At 46.0% G+C, this 18,252-nt stretch overlaps 1 protein-coding gene across 2 annotated transcripts; it reads left to right on the plus strand.

Moving 5' to 3' along the window:
- Positions 1-10,553: 10,553 nt before the first annotated feature.
- LOC125526992 (WRKY transcription factor 72B-like) lies at positions 10,554-17,922 on the plus strand. Of its 2 annotated transcripts, XM_048691573.1 has the most exons (5): positions 10,557-10,940; positions 11,338-11,412; positions 11,764-12,333; positions 12,460-12,573; positions 16,244-17,922. In XM_048691573.1, exons 1-5 carry the CDS (start codon positions 10,884-10,886, stop codon positions 16,883-16,885), a joined length of 1,458 nt encoding a protein of 485 aa, XP_048547530.1. In that variant the 5' UTR covers positions 10,557-10,883; the 3' UTR covers positions 16,886-17,922. The 2 variants fall into 2 exon arrangements, with proteins under 2 accessions (XP_048547531.1, XP_048547530.1); XM_048691574.1 differs by lacking the exon at positions 11,338-11,412 and having other exon boundaries at positions 10,554-10,940.
- Positions 17,923-18,252: the final 330 nt, after the last annotated feature.

Consider the following 18,252-nt stretch of genomic DNA (forward strand, 5'->3'; position numbering starts at 1 on the left):
CTCGCGAGTCAATTTCTAATTTCTTGGGTGAGTTATATATTCTGTTCTTGAGCTGAAAAGTTGGCTATGGCGGTATCTGGACGGATGGTTGCACATGTATGCAAAGTATACACTGAAAAGGAGGCAATAGGTGAAAATCATAAAATGAATTACCGTTTTGGGCTACAGATAATAAAGAATAATTACAAGCAAAATATAAATAATGTCCATACTGGGATTTGAACCCGTGACCTTGAGGACATTACTAGACAACGTAACCAGATGAACAAATATTTTTTATGTAACTTTTCAGATATATAGTTATTTATGTCACTTCAGATAGCTCGCAATAAAAAAATACTCCCTCCGTTCCTTGATATAAAGTGTATAGATCTTTTAGAAAAAGTTCGAAATATAAGGTGTCTTGCGTTGCCCCACTCGTTTGAATATTTTTTTAGGGATTTGATTACATTTACTTATATTAGGAAAACTCCTCTATTTTCTCATGTCAATTAGTCAGGTGTAATCTCGCCCAAAACTTGTGAAATTTTCACTCCACGTGCGTTCTTTAATTTTCGTGCCAAAAACTATACACCCTATATTTGGAAAATATTATAACTAGGGTCGCAAATTATTTTGTACAGATAATTGGAGTCACCTAATATCCTTCTGTACATCCTAAAAATTGGAAAAAGTTTGAGCTCATTTGGTTGAGTTGGAAAAGAAAATGCCTTTGAGACTTGGCCTCCGGCAGACCCGAACGGTCCTGATTGCACATGATGTACGTGATGATATGGATGAAATGACACCAAATTTTGTCAGCATGTGTGCATGCCCAATGTATTCCCCCATGCATGATTTGGACGAAAACAGACAGTGAACGCACGTTGCGTCACGTCCGGGCGGTGTTTTAGGGTTTTTTAGCGGGAAAATCCTAAAATATGCATCGAACGTCGGGAATCTACGAAAATTGGCATGCATTATTGCCATGGTGCTGTGAGGGTGTGTAAAAAGTTTGGGCTCATTTGGTTGAGTTGGAAAAGAAAATGCCTTTGAGACTTGGCCTCCGGCAGACCCGAACAGTCCTGATTGCACATGATGTACGTGATGATATGGATGAAATGACACCAAATTTTGCCAACATGTGTGCATGCCCAATGTATTCCCCCATGCATGATTTGGACGAAAACGGACAGTGAACGCATGTTGCGTCACGTCCGGGCGGTGTTTTAGGGTTTTCTCAGCGGGAAAATCCTAAAATATGCATCGAACGTCGGGAATCAACGAAAATTGGCATGCATTATTGCCATGGTGCTGTGAGGGTGTGTAAAAAGTTTGGGCTCATTTGGTTGAGTTGGAAAAGAAAATGCCTTTGAGACTTGGCCTCCGGCAGACCCGAACGGTCCTGATTGCACATGATGTACGTGATGATATGGATGAAATGACACCAAATTTTGCCAGCATGTGTGCATGCCCAATGTATTCCCCCATGCATGATTTGGACGAAAACGGACAGTGAACGCACGTTGCGTCACGTCCGGGCGGTGTTTTAGGGTTTTTTCAGCGGGGAAATCCTAAAATATGCATCGAACGTTGGGAATCAACGAAAATTGGCATGCATTATTGCCATGGTGCTGTGAGGGTGTGTAAAAAGTTTGGGCTCATTTGGTTGAGTTGGAAAAGAAAATGCCTTTGAGACTTGGCCTCCGGCAGACCCGAACGGTCCTGATTGCACATGATGTACGTGATGACATGGATGAAATGACACCAAATTTTGCCAGCATGTGTGCATGCCCAATGTATTCCCCCATGCATGATTTGGACGAAAACGGACAGTGAACGCACATTGCGTCACGTCCGGGCGGTGTTTTAGGGTTTTTTCACCGGGAAAACCCTAAAATATGCATTGAACGTCGGGAATCAACAAAAATTGGCATGCATTATTGCCATGGTGCTGTGAGGGTGTGGAAAAAGTTTGGGCTCATTTTTGGTTGAGTTAGAAAAGAAAATGCCTTTGAGACTTGACCTCCGGCAGACCCGAACGGTCCTGATTGCACATGATGTACGTGATGGCATGAATGAAATGACATCAATTTTTTTCCAGCACGTGTGCATGCCCTATCTATACCCCCCATGTAAAATTTGGACGAAGCCGGACACCTAACGCACGTTGCGTCACATCCGAACAGTGTTTTAGGGTTTTTTCACCGGGAAAACCCTAGAAAATGCATCAAATGTCGGGAATCAACGAAAAATGGCATGCATTCTTGCCATGGTGTTGTGAGGGTGTGGAAAAGGTTCGGGCTCATTTCGTTGAGTTGAAAAAATACATGATGGCATGCATAAAATGACACAAACTTTTGCCAGCATGTGCGCATGCCCATTCTATACCCCGACACAAGATTTGAACGAATTCGGACACCGATCACACGTTGCGTCAGTCCAGACGGTGTTTATGGTTTTTCAGCCAAAAACCATTAAAATAATACATCGAACATCGGAAATCAACAAAAATTGGCATGCATGCTTGGTGCTGTGAGGGCGTGGAAAAAGATTGAGCTCATTTGATTAAGTTGGAAAAGAAAACGCCTTTCAAACTTCATCTCCGGCAGACCCGAACGGTCTTAGTTGCACATGATGTACGTGATGGCGTTGCATGAAATGGCATCAAATTTTGCCCACCATGTGTGCATGCCCGATCAACCTGGACTTTTGAGCCTGATACAAGGGATCCGTCTCGGTCGAGAGTGCTGCTTCTTGGTGTTGGAATTGTTGAATGAAAATTTTGTAAGAAATAAAAAAATACTCGAGATATGAATAAAATGAGGGATACTGGAGATATGAAATTGGTTAGTATGTAAACCCGATTTGCTACCACAGTGAGGGGATATATATTGGAGTTTTTATTTAACTTTTTTGACACTTGAGATATGTATTGCAGACTGCCATGCACGGGAGTTAGGTATAGCTGTCCCGCAAATAAAGGGAGTTAAGCTGCCAATATCCAGAGAAAGAAATAACAGAAACCCATCGTACTACTAATACGCTCGATCTAATCTCCCTCCAGTTTCCGCCGCCGCCGTTTCCACGACGTCCTCCAGAAAGTTGCCTGTGTGACACTGCATAGTTCGTTCATGGAGCATCTCTCTTATCATCCACCACCACGGAAGACACCACGAGGGAACCCGCCACCACCGCCATCAGTGAACCCGTCACCTGCGAACCAGCCATCAGCGAACCTGCCACCACCGTCATCAGCCAACCTGCCACCAGCGAACCAGCCATCAGCGAACCCGCCACCACCGTCATCAGCCAACCCGCCACCTGCGAACCAGCCACCACCGCCATCAGCGAACCCGCCACCACCTCCATCAGTGATGCCGCCACCACCGCCAGCAGCCAACCCGCCACCTGCGAACCAGCCAGCACAGAACCTGCCACAAAGGTACCCGGCACCAAGGAATCCGCCACCTCGGAACACGAACGACAAGGCGAAGTCAACAACAACACAAGGGAAATCACAAGCAAAAAGGAACACTGTAAGGAAATTCAGTACCTGATCAATATTACGGCAGAGTATTCTGTTACGTAGATGTGCATATTATATCAGAGTATTTCGTTTCTTAGATTTGTATATTAGAGCAAAGTATTTTGTTTCGTAGGTTCTGACAGATTAATATCCAAGCCTATGTTTCCCAAAGTATTTTTGGACTATTTAGTCCTTATTTCATAGTTGTCAGATGTGCAATCAAACTTGGGTTGAAGGAATTGTACAGTAAAGATGCATGGTTAACTGCTACTATATTTATTATGTAATAATACTAATTGATATCCTTTTTGATCCAATGATCAGGAAACACAAGTCTGTTCCATTGTAGCATATCATGGAATTACTAAAGATTTCACTGCAGACCAGATAAAAGCCATAGAAGAGGTCGACCTAGATGGCCTACTGAGGATCCTTCCTATCAAAATTCATCGGAACATGTGCAGATCAATAGCGGAGCTATACGACCCCACCTGTGACGCCTTCATCATTGATGGGGAACCACTGTCGATAACCACACGGGATGTGGAGCACATATTTGGTATACCTACAAGGGAGATAGGGGTTGAACCCGAAGGAATAGAAGTGAACCGGGCATACAGTGTCTCCCGAGAATATGGAGAGCGGAGAATACAAATTGCAGAGCTGCAGAATATGTTAAAATCACATATAAAGACAAACACACATGGAATAGAGTTCCTCCAAACCTTCATTTTATATTCAATTGGGATCATACTGTGCCCAACAACTCAAAGATATGTTAGCTCAACTTATGTGCCGCTTGTGCAGACAAAGGAAAGTATCAAGGCCATAAACTTTGCGAAGCTCACACGTGATCATCTAATGAAGTGTATTATCAAGTATAATGAAGCGAGAAAAATCCTGAAAGAACAGCACTCCAGGGTACAGTCAACCTTGAGGGGAACCTTCCCTTGCTGCAGGTTGACCCTCACACTAATCATATAGATGTATGATTGTAGCACAATATTGTACAATGACTAACGTCCACATTTTGCAGTTTTGGTTCTGGGAGAAGCGTCGTCTAGATAGATTAGACAGAACAATTGATTACAGCAAACGAGATAGACCACTCGTCCAATACTGGGACGAGCTGAAGGTGCGCAAAGTCTGTGCTATTTTTGATAAGCACGGCCTTGAGGCCGGAGAGGTACATAAATTACGTATTGTACAACATTTGTATTTATTCTTCCATATTTATTTTCATTATAAAATAGGAACCAATTTCATCAATTTATTTCAGACCGTACATGACCTAAAGGAGCCATGGGAGGTACCAAGGTCGCCGACACCTGAGTTGTTTGATGAATTGCCACCGACAGATTCAAAGGTAATTTGTTATTCTTCAGTTTTGTACTTCTTCGTGCACCAAAGGGTTAATAATTTTCTCATTAATATGCCTATAGATGGTGATGAAGCTTCATGATCTCGTTTGCCGAGTGAGAAGAGACTTGATGGAGCAGCACCTTCAGACCCGCGTACAAATGTTGCGCAAATTCAGGCACCTAGAGCAGGAAAATGCAAATATGAGGAACTGGCTATACACAAACCTGAACGGCAATGTAAGTTCCCTACCATCCAAACACGCACTTAATCACTCTTTCCTTCCTATGTACAAAATAATGACAACTAGGTACCTATGCAGGACTATTGGAGCCGACCAGAATACGAGTACAATGACAGCGACAAATTTGTTGCGTCGCCCCTTCATGGCCGTGACTTGGCCTCAGACTTTGATGTAATTTAGTAACTATATTTATTATATGAGTTATTTTTCTCATTTTACAAGCTCCTCCCTACCACTTGCAGGGTGCTCAGGATGACATCACTAGTGAGCAAAACTTCCAGGGTGCTCAAGATGACATCACTAGTGACAAAAACTTGCAAGCTGCTCAGGATGACATCACTACTGTGCAAAAGGAGTTTGAGAGAGACGATGCATGAAAATCAGACGTAAGTAAGTATATTAATTGTGCGAGTCACTATTTTTTTATTAAATCTCCTACCTTGGATACGCAGGGAACAGGAGGGTCTACAATGAGAGGGCAGAAGAAGAGAGACAGGAAATCCGCATTTGCAAATAATGAGGATTTTATTTATTTTGATGAACCCAAAAAACCTAAAAGAGGCAAGAAAACTCCGAAAGACATGAGTACTCCCAGAACAGGAACGGATGATGCTCCAGATGAGAAGATTGTTGAAGAGGTCATTGACTATGTCAATACGTCCCCCTCTTCGAAAGTGTTGGTACAAATTGATGAAATTCATCTATATCGCGCTGATCTTAGATGCTTGACAGCACCAACCTTTCCAAGTAGTACGGACGGATGGCTGCAATGCAAGGTATGTGCTAACATCTTAAATAGTTAACAAATTGTTATTTTCTATTTCGATTCCTTACTGCTTTGCGATTCAGATCTTGGATGCAGCCATAACATGGGTACGCCACATGCGCCCCAATCCAGATGTACGGGCCGACGGGAATATCTTCCTAGAGAGAGCATCAGTAAGCGGTGTGCTAGTCAGAGACGGAAGTGTTCCAAGTTATACCCATGCTTTACGGAACAAAATGTCTACTAGTACTTTAGGCAAAAAGTACCTTTCCCATGATATGGTAAGTCACAGTAGTCTAAGTCAATTACTAAATGGTACATAACTAATTATGTCTAAAATGCAGGTTTCTCTTCCTGTGAATATGATGAATAAGCATTGGTACGTGGCGGTTGTCAATGCCAAAAAAAGAGCAGTGCAAGTTCTGGATTCGATGCCATCACCAATAAAACAGTTTAAGAAAGGCCACCCGGAACTAGAAAACATGGTACATTTTTCAATGCTTAGTAACTACATACCGAGAGTCAATTCTCATATTATATGTCTTATGCTTCTTAATTTATTATAGCTCAAAGGCATGCAACTCCATATGGAAGCAGCATATAGGCATGGTGGCCGAAAAGTCGATACTTGGAAGGATTTCAACATCAGCACTTGGAAAGTTCAAGTTATCAAAAACATACCACAACAGAAAGACAGGTACTGTACACATCACTTAAAATCACACATTTAGTATTCATAGTAAAAAAATATTTATAACAATCCATATGATTGCAGCATGTCATGTGGGCTTTTTGCGGTAAAGAATATGGAAAAGTTTACAGGCAACAATCTAGATGGAGCCTACACAGCGGTACGATGTCCACACTTAATTTAACCATACCATTCCCGTTGTTACAACTATAAGACTGACTCAACCTATTACGCAGGATGACATCCCCGGGTTCAGGAAACAACTCACTGCCCTCCTAGTGAAGTCTCCACTGAACATGAAAGGACGGCGAAATGGCGAGGACTAAGATAGTGAAAGTCGTGAAGGAAGGATGAAGAGAGCTGAATGCTGTTACAATTTGCTACTTTTTCTAGAATAAAATTTGGATTATGATTTGTTTAAACTTTACGCTTGTATTTTTGAAGTTCTGATTGAACTTTAGAAAGTTTTACAATTTAGAATTTGCCACTTTGAACCATCCACTTGTAGGATTGCAGCTTACTTTGGGAGATGAACTAAATTTGTCTATGAACTATTGCATTTCTAGGCTTTCTGTAATGCTCTATCATGTATTTTAAAACGCATGCCTTGGGCAAGCTTCCATATCACCACCCTTCTCCACACAAGGCATGTTCAAGTCATAAGCTAGTGTTGGTGTTGCTGTAATTCGTATGGTCAATCAGGTAATCAGTGGGAACAGATACAAAGTGGGAACATATGTTGTGAATAAAATGTTGTAGACATCATTACAAAGTGGGAACAGATACTGCAACGATGAATTTATGTTTACCTGCTAGTACAAACCAATCATTACTTTCTGCATTTCACCATATCAGTGTTGCATTGCCTAGCCAAGCTCGTAGCTTTGTCGCATGACCAGCGTGTTACCGAGCCATGCTCTTAGCTGCGCCGCCTGGTCCAGCTCTGGAGCCGCCCCCTTCTCGTTGCTCACGCAAGTAACCTAGCAAGGTCTCAGCCTGCAAATCACACAACTGAACATATAAGTGGCTACGAAATTCAGGAACAAGTTTTAGCTTGATCTAAACTAAATAGAAGGCAGTCATGGGGTGCGATCCCTATTTTTGAATCATTTAGTCATGACAAAGTAGACAGACTCAACTGGAGAAACTTATAATTATAAAGCACGTACATGAGTATTTCAGTGGGAAATCTCAAGCACATGGTTTCGCACAGAATTTTAAGTTTGATCGGTTTCTAGTGACAGCAAGCATTGTTTGACCTGGAGGCCTCTTTGACTTGTAGGACAGAGAGCACTCATCCTCCTGTACTTGCAAGGTTTAGCAGATCCTGGACTGTAATTAATAAGTGTGAAGTTAAACAAGTGAATATCTCGGCCATGTGAACTGAATGTACAAGTCAACACCTTCTTGATCAGTACTAGCATGACAAAATACGCGTCGATTTAGGTATTTTTGAAGACCAGAGAGAAGAAATCTACCAAACACTCAAGTACAGCACGCTCTAACTGACGAATTCATTCGACACTGTTCAGTCACAGTTGCATCACAAGCTCAAACCTTAGACTGATATGTCAATAAGTACTCATACCAATCGCCAATTGTTGCAAATAGAATAAAACAAGAATTTTGGGACGAGGGAGTATATACTAACAGTCAGTATTTCTAATCAAGCAACCAATTTCAAAAAAATAGATGGCAGGAAAAATATGTTCAAAATACTTAGTAATTGTCTACGGAAAAAAAAATCTTAATGATTGGCTTTCCATCTCAGGTACTCAACCATGTGGTGTACTACCATGAGCCACAACTCAGGCTACATATTACACAGGTGTTGATCAATCCTAAAGTATTATTGTTGTTCAGATCAACGATAAAAATAATTACTTGAAAACCCTCTTCTCATAAAAAGCACTGAAAACCAGAGTATGCACGATATCCCTCCAACAGGATTTTCTTGGTGTGAAGATCAATTAATGACAGGAAAAAATGACACGGTGCAAACCTATATATAGAGGTACCTCATTTAGTATCACAAACAGGGAAGGCCCTGCTAATTACAATGTACATACATGGCCCCAAATTTCAGATGTGACATGAAGAAACTGCACGCACCCAAGACTGAAAACTACAGAAAAAACTTCGAAGAAGTCATGAAGAGACATTTTCCAAGTATGGAGTTTTCTTAGAGCAGAAACAAATGGAAGAAACATAGCAAGAGAGAGGCTCCAATGAACATCATTCTGTTTTCTACAGAATGCATTATATAGTATATCACAGATTCAAGAAATAACTATAGAAGATGGAGCTGAGCTGCTTCGTGATGCTTTTCGTCCATTTGCTGCTGGAGCCCAAGAGTGAGAAGGGAGGATAGCACATCCAAGAGCTGGAGTACGAAAAACTGATCACCAACAGATAATAAAATTCAGACACTAAAAAAGGTGTATGTATTTTGTGAGGAATGGTATTAGAGGTAGGCAAATACTGAACGACAACTATTCAAATTGGAAGTATTTTGCAAGAAATGGTACTGCATAATGGAAGTCGAACAACACCACCTCTGTTCTATAACTTCAGCAATAAGGTTTTTCTTTATTCAGAGATGTACATGTGAACTTGTACAATCAACGGCAAAATACATGTCGTAGTAGGTACAACTACTGCTCTAATAATCTCTCATACTACGTGCTCGTGCTATGAAATATATATTTCTCAGAAACTACTACTGGAATTAAGCAAATCACATCCAATTTCAGCCTAAGATTTGCAAGGAGGATTAGAACCGTATACCTAGAGCTTGGCACGAGCAGAGCCGGACTGTGAGAGCGCAATATTGAAATTGCCGACGCGGCCAACTGGGTTCGGGCGGCGCGTGCTGCCGGAGGGGAGGTCGGCCCAAAGCTCCGGCGTGGGCCGTCGGCAGGGGAGCTCCATGGAGAAGACGAGGCGAGAGAAGTCGGGGGTGAGCGCCGGCCTGTCCCGGAGCGCGACGGGGTCCAGGGGAGCAGCGGCGTCGGGGGACGGCGAGTCCTCCTCGAGCGCCTCAAATGGCAGGCCCTCGCCGGCGGCGGCCGGAAGGGGTGAGCGCCGGCCTGTCCCGGAGCGCGACGGGGTCCAGGAGAGCAGCGGCGTCGGGGGACGGCGAATCCTCCTCGAGCGCCTCAAATGGCAGGCCCTCGCCGGCGGCGGCCGGAACCCTAGAGCGCGGTGGAGATCGGGGCCAAACGATGGGGACGAAATCGGATTTTTTTTTTGAGGGGAGGGAACGAAATTGGATGGGAAGGGCGGGGGGGGCTAGTTGGACACGAGGGACGGAAGGGCCTGTTCGACACGCGGCCGGGCTGATTACCTCTGTCGATTTTTTCTTCCCAAAATGCCCTCAGGATATCTATACTGAAGGACGGGAGCTCACCAGTGCATGGTCTACCGCTCGCGAGAACTGGAGCAGTATATGTCACCACACACCGTACGATTTCATGATCTGACGGTCAGAATTTACCCCAGGGTACCATAAAAGAGCTCAAATTAAATGGACTTCTTTCTGGCAGAAAATTCTGAATTGTGTAGAAGACACATGGGGCCGCCATGTCCTCCACCTCAAACCAAATCTCGTTACATGGATTCGGAGACATATATATGTATGAGCGATTATGACTGATCAACTTCCTCTGACGGACGGCCCTACAGGACTGAAATTTGGTCTGAAAGCGATTCCTTGCTTGACGACAGTCTCTCTATCCATAATAGTGGGCGGAGGCGCCGACGCCGACGACGAGGACTGGCAGGAAGCTTCATCAACGCTGGGCGTACGCGCTCGACGACGTACGTAACACAGTTTGGACGCGCGTCCTAGTTGTAATTGGCCTCCAGACAACAACAGCATGTTGCACACGTCGAAGCCTATTCCCACACACATAAATCTCAGTCTCCTCTCCTATCCGCCGATATATGTTTTTTTCTGGCTCTCTGGTCTCTGCAAGTCTTCGGTCTTCACCAAAGGGTGAGGCTGTGTTTGACATTTCTAACGCTGGCCGCCTAATCAGCGCAGGTAAGCACCGGCGTACGGCGTTTGTTTATGCCAAAATAAATCTAGTCCAAACAGGAGGGGGGTGGAAGAGAAGAGAAGGTCGAGGCCATGGTCTAGGCGTCTAGCTAGCTGCCTCTCTCCCTATATATACAAGGCCATGGCAAGGCTCGTAAAGGGCTAGAGAAGAAAGGATTGGAAGGCTACGGAAGCTAGCTGGTGAGAGAGGAGGAGGAGAGGGACCTTTGCCTTGCTCTAAGGAGAGATAGCTTGTCTTCTGTGAAGGAGATCGAGATGATCAAGGGAGACCAGCGGCAGCTTGGAGCTCATGAAGAGCGGTTGAAAGATCAGGTTTGGAACTGATTAATTTCTTCTCTTGATTTTGTATTTGTGCTGTCACATATGCTTCAAAGAGTTTGATTTTTTTTATTGAATGCTTGTTCATTTATTTGGATAAGTATGGTTAGGACTAGTGGTTAGGATTTGGCTGAGTTTCTCTCTTCTTTGGGTTGTGGCTCTTGATCCATGAATGGAAGTCAGGGACTTCTCTTTCTCATGTCAAAATCAGTCAGATGATCATCTTTAGGGACCACAGATCCTGGTACTAGTAGAACAGTCAAATTAAACATATGGATCAGCCAGGAATTGGATTTTTCAACAGCTAGCTGCTCGTCATCCAATAAATTCATGGTGTTATTAATTTTTTGATCATCTTATGCTAATATAGACTTTCATGCTGGCGTTGCAGATGAGAGATGATCATCGGGCCTCAGATGGCAATTTTTTCAAGTTCTTGCAAAACCAGTCAAGCACAGAAAAAGAGGTACATAATTATCAAACATGTTCAACAAACATAAACAGCACAACTTTTCTTAATTTGTTACATAAGGCAGGGCCTGGTAGGCAGTAAAAACTAGTAATAAGTAGACTTTAAATTTCTTAATTATCCTGAAATTCCTCAACTTATTCATGAAAAAAGTACCTAAATCTATTAGCTATGTATATTTGCCTATAGTTTTTTTTCATCTAACTAGGTACCAAACTAGTTAGCTCCCAGTAGTCATATATACAAACCCAGCCAAGTAGCCAACTAGGCATTATCATATGTGATTTGCTTAACTAATGAGAAATGACTAATTGAAGTGTCTCTGATGTGATGGTTTCATTCATTCAGGCTCAAGAAGACAAGATTGCGTCCACAAGGGCAGAGATGGGCGAAGTGAGAAAAGAGAACGAGAGGCTGAAGATGATGCTATCACGGATGGTGGAGGACCATCGCTCCCTTCAGAAGCAATTCGACGTTCTCCACCAGCAAGGGCGAGGCAAGAACCTCGCCGTTGGCTCACCGGATCATACATCACCGGTCGACGGCCCCGGGTTCGTCTCTTTGCGCCTTGGAACGAGCGCCGTCATGAGCAGGCAGAACATGGGAGAAGAGATCAAGGACAGCACTAATAATCCAGATGGCAAGGGCATCTTTCTTGGACTTTCATCAGCCTGCGGAGCTGTTGGTGCAAGAACTGATGGAAGTGAGACGAAGGTGCGGCCAGATGTGGTGACATTGAGCCCTCGAGGCAGCTCCGAGGGGGAGGCCGCGGAGACGACAACGTCAGCCGCAGCAAGCAAGATGGCGAAGAACCCGAGAATCACCGTCAGCGGCGCGGAAACGGAGGAGGAGGTGGCCCGGCAGCCACTGGCCAAGAAGGCCAGGGTGTCGGTGAGGGCAAGGTGTGACACACCAACGGTACGTACATCTACATATACTCTAGGATACCTAATTAAGAACTTGAATGGTAAATGCATGAAAGGGATGTGGAAACTCATATGCGTATATATGATTTGAATGTATGGTTTGTTGGCGATCGATCAGATGAACGATGGGTGCCAGTGGAGGAAGTACGGGCAGAAGATATCCAAGGGGAACCCGTGTCCACGCGCCTACTACCGCTGCACCGTCGCAACAGGGTGTCCCGTCAGAAAACAGGTATGTATATTCACTGCAATACATCCAAAAGAACCCCAAAACATGGTACCAAAGAATCTGCGGCGAAGTGTGTTTCGCAAACCAAACATGATGAAGAACCTGTGTTTTGAATTTCGGCCGAATTTCGGCCATCTCGGCCTGGGGCGAAATATACTTTCCAGCGAAAAAATAGATTTTGGTCAAATTTCTGCCAAATTTTAGTCAAATTTTGGCCGAAATTCGGCCATCTCAGCCTGGGGCGAAAAATTTCACAAACCCAAAATCAAACCTTGCGAAGAACTATACATGTGTTGCTTCCAAACATTGCAGTGCAACTTAATTAGCACTCCCTCTATTTGTAATTAACCCTAAACCAAAAATGCTTCTATGTTCCGCAAACCAAACTTGACCAAGACCTATACATGTGTTGCTTTAATGTCAGGAAGTTGGCGCCGGCTAACAGATGTATTATATACAGCTCATAAAAAAAATTCAATGCTGAACTGTTGAAGCTCGACACTTACAGATCAAAAATGTATACAACCCCAAATACCCTTTTGTAAAATTCAGGGAGATCCTTTTTTTTATACATTGGTTTCCAGCGAGATCTAATTATGTCGTATTGGCAGAGCCATAGTACGTATTCTTATGTTTGCCCAAAATTAGCAAGATGTGTTCTCTTTTCTCGTATATTTCTCAAGTGGATGCCTAATACAATTCATATTTAAGGTTCAAAACTAGCCAGTATCAAGTTCCCCTTCAAAAAAGTACTAGTACCAAGTGGCACAATCAACTAAATTAAGCCGCCATGTGCATATGGTCCCAAATCCGGCGTCCAGACTCCATTAATCAAGCGTTGGAGCGCCACCGGGGAGGGAGGGAGGGAGCTAGCGGGCCTAAACAGAAGAGCACGTAGCCGGAGATCGGAGCCTGACCTGATCACGGGGGAGGGCCGGAGCCGCCGGGGCGGTGATCGGGTTCCCTCCCCTCGCTTGCCCGGGCGTGGCTTCTCCGGCAACGGCAAGGGCGCTATTGGGTTTTAGGGCGTGCTGGGAATGGTAGTAAGTAAATACGGGGGTGTATAGTTTACACTTGTATCTTACAGGCCGCGTAGCAAAATTGGGCTGGAAACCAAACGACGAGCCGAGACCTATATTTATTTTACACGTGTATTGGAGGAAACACGACAATCCAATCAAGGCCTTAGGCTGATCGCGTCGAAACAAATTGGTCCAGGTCCCACATGCCAGTGGCCGATGGGGGTTTAGTATGCTAGAGCCTGGAAAAGACTCTGATGGGCTTTGGGTTGGGCCAGCGTTGCCACATGTGTGTGTGTGCTGCATGCCATTTCAAGCAAGTCCAACCTTTTTCCCCTAAAAAAAGCAAGTCCAACCTTTCCCTCAAAAAAAAGCAAGTGCAACCTCCCCTCATGGAAAAAAACAATGTCCAAAATATATCCATGGTAAAAGTTCCCAATAACTTTGAAAAACACTGAGTTCATAGACATAGCATCTCTCTCTCTCTCTCTCTCTCTCTCTCTCTCTTTGTGGGTAAGACATAGCATATCTCTAACATGGCACAAGATTTCCAATATAAGTTCAGCTTGGGAAATAGATATGGCAGATTCAAATGCGGTAGCATTAATATGCACAGTTCACATATGTATGTGAATTTCTTCTTCATAGCATGATTTCTTTTTTGTTTCTCAGGTTGCCAGTTCAATATATAATTGAAAATTCATGACATGATAGACCTAAATTGTGTCTACGTGGCCGGAGGTCGCTCCCCCCCAACCCCCCGTGTCGCTCCCGCGAGCGGCGGGGGAAACCCTCGCCGCCACCGGTCCTAGCCCCCCTCCCCTCCTCCTCTCTCCTCGCCGCCGCCGCACTCGCTGGCGGGCAAAGCACGGCCGACCACGGCCGCGGCGGGGCCTCCTCTCCTTCCCGAATGGTGGTGGGCGGCGCTGGACGACCTCGCCGGTCGGGGATGCGGTGCTTTGTGGGGCACGGCAGCGCAGGTGGCTGCTGCCCCGGCGTGGTGGGCTACGTGCGGTGGTCGTCGGGGTTGCGCCCGTGGTGGCAGAGGCGGCGGTGCGGGCTTGGCGGCGGCGGAGGCCCAAATCGATCTGGATCTGGGGGCTCTCCTCTGGCTGGCGGCCCGGGGGCTGGCCAGGACCGGGCATGGTCATGGCGCTGGGCGTGGACAGCGGTGGCATGCGGCCAGCTACTACAGGCGGCTTCTTCCGGTGCGGCGGTTGTCCTCGGTGGATTTGGGCTGCCACGGCATGGTGGGAGCCCATGGTGGTGGCATGGGTCGGCTCGTGGCGGCGGTGTTGCGTCGGCGTGGTTCAGCTCATGGTGGTGTACAGGTCGTGGCGTTGGGCTCTCCGGCGTCGGCTCGTCTGCGTGTGGCCCTTAGGGATGTTGTTGGTCTCTCTCGTGGATGCAGACGGTTGTGGCCGGTACGGCTCCTCGCGCCGCTGAGTGGGTGGCCGGTTTGGGCCATGTGCTGATCCAGGCTGGGATTCCGGGTTGGTCGTCGGGGGTGACGTTTGGAGAGGTGGTGGGAGAGATGGGTGGCGCCGATGCGGTCGGGCCACCCGTCACCGGCAGGGGTGCCGGACGTTGACGTAGTCCACTCCCGCCTCGCCTCTTCTCCGACCTGGCCACTCTCTAATCGATTTGGCCATTCCTATCGCTGGCGGCTCTGTCGGTGGTAGGAGCTTGCCGGTCGGCTCATCGCCTATAACCATGAAGGACCTTTCAAGTGTCTTGTTTCTCGGGCGGCGGCACAGGTGGTGGGAGCCGCAGTGCTCGTGGGCTGATGCCACGGCTCAGGTGTGGGCGGCTAGCCGCCATGGCCGCGTGGGCGGTGTGGTGGTAGGCGTTTCATCGTCCTAACGAAGGCGGAGTATACTTACCGGGGTGAAAACCCTGTCTGGTTTAGGCCAGACCGACGGAGGTGGCGTCTGTGGGCGTCGTCATCTTCCTGGAGTCTCTGTTGTGGTTGCTCCCTCCCTTTGTCGTGCTCCGGATGAAAATCCGATCTCTGGATCGGGCGGTGGCGGCGCTACGGTGTCGTGCCCTTCCTGAAGGCACCGTCTTGGTGTGCATGGTGTCGGCGATTCTCAACTTCACCTCTTGGTGATCTCATCGGAAGGGCATCGGCGGCTCCGTAGTGATGCTTACTGTCTTCTCTTGTTGTCTGCGTCGAGTATGTCGGTGTGGTGTTGTTGTAGCCCTTTGGCACCTATGTATCTGTCCCTGGGAGAATGTGGTTCTCGTGTTGTGTGTTGTGGTTTGTATCGGATCCGTTTGTTGGTGGTTGGTGCTTTATATATAAGGCGGGGTGAAAGCCTTTTTCGATAATTGTGTCTACGTACGTACTCAACTATTTAAAGGATTTTCAATAACTTTTAGCATGGGTTTTTTAGCCAGTTGCACAAGAACTTCATGTATAAAATGAGTGTGCACATTGTGCGCTCGGTATAAGAACAAACAATCTTCTCACCATGCATTGGATTTGCACTTGAATTAATCAAGTTTTGAAGTAAAAAATTTAACTAATCAAAGATGCTTTAAAACTCTTGCTCATATTTCTTCAATGGCGCCATCCACACACACACTACACACATCATTCTTCCTTGCCATGATGACCAACCGAGAACTGACCGTGCACTCTTTTTTCCTAGGTGCAAAGATGCGGGGAGGACATGTCGATCCTGATCACCACCTATGAGGGTGCGCACAACCACCCGTTGTCTGCCTCCGCCACCGCCATGGCATCCACCACCTCGGCCGCGGCATCCATGCTCATGTCAGGCTCCTCTACCTCGCTCGGCTTCCCCTCTGCCGCCTCCAGCCTCCACGGCCTTCGGTTCGGCCTCCCGGGGGCGGCCAACAGTGCCTCCTCTAACAAGCTGGGTGGCCGACCGTTCTTCCTCCCGGCCGCCACCGGCGCGTCCATCAGTGCTACCCCATTGTACCCCACCATTACACTTGACCTCACCTCGCAGGCCGCCTCACAGCAGGCCTTCTCCCTCAGCAATAGCAACAGGTTCTCCTCCAGCTTCACCAGCTCTCATGGCCACAGCGGTAACACTGGTAGGTACCCTTCGACGAGCTTCTCCTTCTCCGGCTCCGGCGCCAGTAGCCTGCCCGGCGCCACCGCATGGCCGGCCGGAGTTGGATCGTACCTGAGCTACAGATCCTCGTCCGGTGCGCCCTACAACGGCGCCGGCAAGAGCTCGTTCGAGGCCGCGCTGAGCAGCATCAATGGAAGACAGCAAGGCTCGGCGGCATTCCTCCACCAGTCGGTCACTACCAGAATTTGATACGTTGCCGAGGCCCATGACCGTCGGCATAGGGCCAAAAGCCGTCGGCAAAGGGTTACGCCGACGGTCCCCGTCGGCAACTCGTACGTCGGCGTACCTCAGGTCGGCCGTCGGCATACAAAAACCGTCGGCATAGTGAGCTAAGCCGATGGGGGTCGTACCACCGTCGGCATACATACCCCGTCAGCAACATTTTCCACCTGACGAACGTTGACGGCGCCACCTGACACGTGGCAGCTTCTGGGCGACCGTGGCCTGGTGGTACGCCGACGGTTAGGCCGTCGGCATAGTTTTGGGCCTATGCCGACAGCCCAACCTTCGGCATAGCTCCGTGCCACGGCTGCCCAGGTGCTGCCACGTGTCAGATACGCCGACGATTAGGCCGTCGACATAGGCCTATGCCGACGGCCTAATCGTCGGCGTATCTGTGCGACAGGGTTTCCCAGGTGCTGCCACATGCCAGCTACTGGTATCACAGAGGCACTATGCCGATGGCCTAACCGTAGGCATAGATGCAAACCTATATTCATGAATGAATAATACAAATGATATTGCAAAAATTGAATAAAAGAACTATATTCATAATAAATGGAACATTTCAATTATTTGGTCTGAATAATAAACAATAGACTTTATTAATATAAATGTCAATTACAAGTATTTAGGAATTACACTTGGAGGAAAAAGAAATAAAAGAAAGGAAAAGTCCTAAACTAAACCTATACTAAACTATCTGGTTCTTCATCTTCTGCTTCTTTCTTCCAGTTCATCAACCTGCAAAAAAAGAAACAACATAACCGTCGGCATAGGTATGCACTGTTTTTATTTTTAAAATTTTTGTGCTGCATTTTTAAAATTTTTATATATGTAAAACTGTGTCTATCATAGCTTCCCACAGAACTAGTTAAGTGTCCCTAAACTTTTAACGGTTCAAAAGTTATCAAAAAATATGAAATAAATATGGGAGCATCTCTCTAATGTAATAAGATGATCCAACGGAGGGATTGTCAAAATATGCATCTGTGTGTCCTCGGCAAAAATAATATGTGTCCTCGGCAAAAATAATAAGCATTTCAGCTCACTGCGACATAAATATATACTGAACTATTTGTTTTTTTGTCCAGGACACATATAGTCGTATTTTTTTAATCCCTCCGTTGGATCATGCTATTCGTCACCCCGAGCGAGGAATAGTTATTGTTCACCCCCCTCTATTTTACCATCAATGCACCGTAATTTTACGTTCCGTAAGTTTTGTTTTATTTCTGATGCAAAAAAGGGACGGTAAGAAAATATATAATCTCCGTAAAAATATTTTATGTTACGTAAAATTACAAACATAAAAATATAGTGTAAAATACACATAA

Source organism: Triticum urartu, unplaced genomic scaffold, assembly GCF_003073215.2.
Source record: "Triticum urartu cultivar G1812 unplaced genomic scaffold, Tu2.1 TuUngrouped_contig_248, whole genome shotgun sequence".
Lineage (NCBI taxonomy): Eukaryota > Viridiplantae > Streptophyta > Magnoliopsida > Poales > Poaceae > Triticum > Triticum urartu.

What these genes read in the sequence shown, in the direction of transcription:
- LOC125526992 (XM_048691573.1), top strand. Translation starts at nt 10,884, where the DNA reads ATGATCAAGGGAGACCAGCGGCAGCTTGGAGCTCATGAAGAGCGGTTG. An exon ending in AAGAGCGGTTGAAAGATCAG is followed by an intron (nt 10,941 to 11,337) that starts GTTTGGAACTGA and finishes CTGGCGTTGCAG; the next exon opens with ATGAGAGATGATCATCGGGC. An exon ending in AGTCAAGCACAGAAAAAGAG is followed by an intron (nt 11,413 to 11,763) that starts GTACATAATTAT and finishes TCATTCATTCAG; the next exon opens with GCTCAAGAAGACAAGATTGC.